General features: G+C 49.3%; 1 protein-coding gene across 1 annotated transcript; it reads right to left on the reverse strand.

The window, feature by feature from the left end:
- Positions 1 to 1215: 1215 nt before the first annotated feature.
- LRP88_10876 (TauD/TfdA dioxygenase family protein) lies at positions 1216 to 2650 on the reverse strand (the record flags this gene model as incomplete). The annotated part of the gene is made up of 4 exons (XM_083247324.1): positions 1216 to 1602; positions 1687 to 1895; positions 1958 to 2171; positions 2231 to 2650. 4 exons carry the CDS (start codon positions 2648 to 2650, stop codon positions 1216 to 1218), a joined length of 1230 nt encoding a protein of 409 aa, XP_083096472.1.
- Positions 2651 to 3010: the final 360 nt, after the last annotated feature.

Here is a 3010-nt window from a genome sequence, read left to right on the forward strand (position 1 = left end):
ATCATTTCGCAATCCCATTTACGGACTCCTATGGAATCCATCCCGCGCATTATTCAACTCACATGCCGAAAAACGCTGACGATTCCGACATGGTGGCTATGCCGGACGACATCCCTACCATTAGCACGTATACCCGAGTTCTGGGCACAATTGCACTCCTGATGCCTGAGTTGGTTGATGGGATGGGCCCTATGAAAGCCCGCAAGCCAGTCCACGAACAATATGAGCACATTCTCCGCATAGACCAAAAGATGAGGCAAGTAGTTCGCAAAATCCCTCGGTGTCTGCTGCAGCCCGATGAAGTACTTGATGCTCGCTTACCGTGGCTTGGAATCGCACGACAAAGTTTGTCAGTCACCGCCGCGGAGAAGGTTAGTCCAAGATACCCCCGACATGGACTGCGAGTTAACGGCTAGTAGATCATCATGATTCATCGGCCGTTTATCTTCAGATCATTCCAGTCTGCTGCATACGCCCACACGAGACGAACGTGCGTTTCGGCAGCAATCACCATTTTACGCGAACACAATAGCATCGTGGAATCCGGGGAGCTTTCACTCTGGACTCACACTGCTTTCTGTATTACTGCGGCCTTGATACTGTCCTTCGAAATCATGTTCAAAGGAACCAACGAGTCACACGAGAGACTTGATGTTTATTGCAATGCAATTGATGTGGCTCGCGGGCATCTACTAAATCGAAAGGACGATGTCCTTGCCCGGAAAGGCGTTTTCCTGATCAACGCTCTCTTCCCAGAGGGTTACAGTGTAACGGCGGAGGAATCAAACGGGATTAATTTCGAGGATGTTGTTTCTCGATTCACCACTGATTGGGCATTTTTGGGCCCTAGCAAGGACATGGTGACTTTGGAGGATGCGTATTACGACTTGCAACCGGCACTCGACGCTCCCGCATCCGAGGAGTTTGATGCGTGGTTCCATCATATATTTTCAACAGTAACGGATAGTTTTGTTGCCTAGGCTGTACTGTAGTGGCGTAACGTAACCTGAGAGATAAATAAACAACACATTGCGGTCTACGCGAGTGTTATCGACATATGGAAGCCGCAAGAGAAAGTTAGCATGGACGATTCACGGTGGCAGGAAGCGTACAGGAAGACTCATTGACACCGAGTAGGTTATAAATTTCAATGGAGCTATGAAAAAAAAGGTTCATCAATCAATCTCGGCACTAGGTTACCAATGCTGAAAATTCCTAGTTCGCCAGTACAAAACCAGTCTCGTTCACGCCAGGGTACTTCCTGAATGGCTTCGGTGCTGTTCCACTCGTCATAGTGCACTGCCACATGAGCCGCTTCTTGTCTTCATCTTGCTTGTGCTGGGCTAGTTGACCCGTGATGCTGTGCATGACGCCTCTGTTGTGAAAGATGACTAGATCACCTTCTTCCCAGCGATGGGCATAGATGTTCTCTGCGGCCCAGATTCGCTTCTGAAAGCTGTACACTATTTTGCGTACTTCAGAAACATCATCAATGACAGAGATGGTGCCTGTAACTGGGTCTCTAGTGGTCAGTTTGTAAACGCAGCAGCCATGGACTTGCAGAAATGGTCGGTGGGGATTGAGAGGGTTTCGCCAGACCATCTAAGGACACTATCGTTAAAAATTGCTTATGGGGTCTGAGGAGGTTAATCCGGCCACTCGTGGTGCCGTTAGGAAAGAACTTACAGGGTGCTCAGCGACCTTGTCCCATGACCACTCAGATAATTCACCCACAGGTGTCTCGCGCCCCATAGTTGGAATGGACAACCCATCCTCTGTGGCCTTGCACTGTCTAATGTACTCGTACGCCTGCGGAGCATACGTTACAGTAGTGTTGAGGGCGAATTCTTGTTCAGTGGGAGTGAGCAGCTCAAAAGCTCGAGCTCCAGAAAAGACTAGTGATATTAGTGTCAGTCATCTCGCTCGCACGATGTTATCAAAGGTATCGCGTTCTTACAGGCTGTGGCTCCAGCGGCAATCTCTTTGATCTTTCCATTGGGAAACTTGAGCTTTTGGTCGGGGAGCTGGGGAACTTTGACTGCATGGAGAATGGTTACCTCGCCAGGCAGGCGTTCATAGAACGGCGTGTCCATGTGCCATCGATACGGGCGAGTGTAACCATCAGCTAACTCCCGTTCTGACAGTGGTTCTTGGTGAAAAGTAGTATGGTCCTATAATGAGATTTCGCGTTAGCCACTTCTCCAATAGTGGTGGCATCTCCAGCACGTACCAAGTGAACGATTTCCAAATCGTCGATGCCCTCGTAGTTTTTGAATCGTCCACTCCCAATGATACCAACCTGAGGAGCCCTAGTGATTCTTCCGGCTTTATAGGCTGACAAGATGTTTTTCGGATCACTGACAGCCTTGGCCCCGGCGGAGTGGATGTCGGTGGCTGTCGGGTCGAAGATTTTTGTGAGCTTTGGTAGAGTGGCCGGATTGATACCCTTCTGATTTCGGATGACAATAACCTGGTTCTCGAATAAGGCTTGGCGAAGAGTTGACTTATCATCCCCCGAAATCAAGTCAACGTCAAGAATCGACATGGTGGAGGGCAGGTGAATTTCGGCGCCAATTGCTGACTGTTGTCGGATATCCGAGGGAAGGGGCTCAAACGAGAGGCCCATTTGGGAGAGCTCGAGGCTGGGCATATTGTTTAGAGGATTGATCAAGAACTTTGGAGATGGGTAGAGTGTAGAAATGCTTGGGTGTGATGAATGGGGGATTCTCGTAGAGTAGTACGAGCCTCCTTATACTATTTCGAGGAAAAGAGTGATCACAAGGGAGGTGGATGAGTTCAGCGAACTCTTCCACAATGATAAAAGCCAGAACTTGCTTTTCGACAACCGTATCCCCTGGAGTATCACAGCTGAGGTATGGAGATAAATGCGGGTGAGCCTGTAATCTCGCCCGCACCTCGGACCCACAAGGCGGAAGACTTTCGTTAACTCACCCGCAGATGAGGGTTGCCATCTGAAAGTCACCTCCACAGAGGCCTGATAATTTATTTA

The sequence above is a fragment of the Fusarium phalaenopsidis genome, assembly GCF_050370095.1.
Source record: "Fusarium phalaenopsidis strain FUZ10S chromosome Unknown contig_32306, whole genome shotgun sequence".
NCBI classification, from domain to species: Eukaryota; Fungi; Ascomycota; class Sordariomycetes; order Hypocreales; family Nectriaceae; genus Fusarium; species Fusarium phalaenopsidis.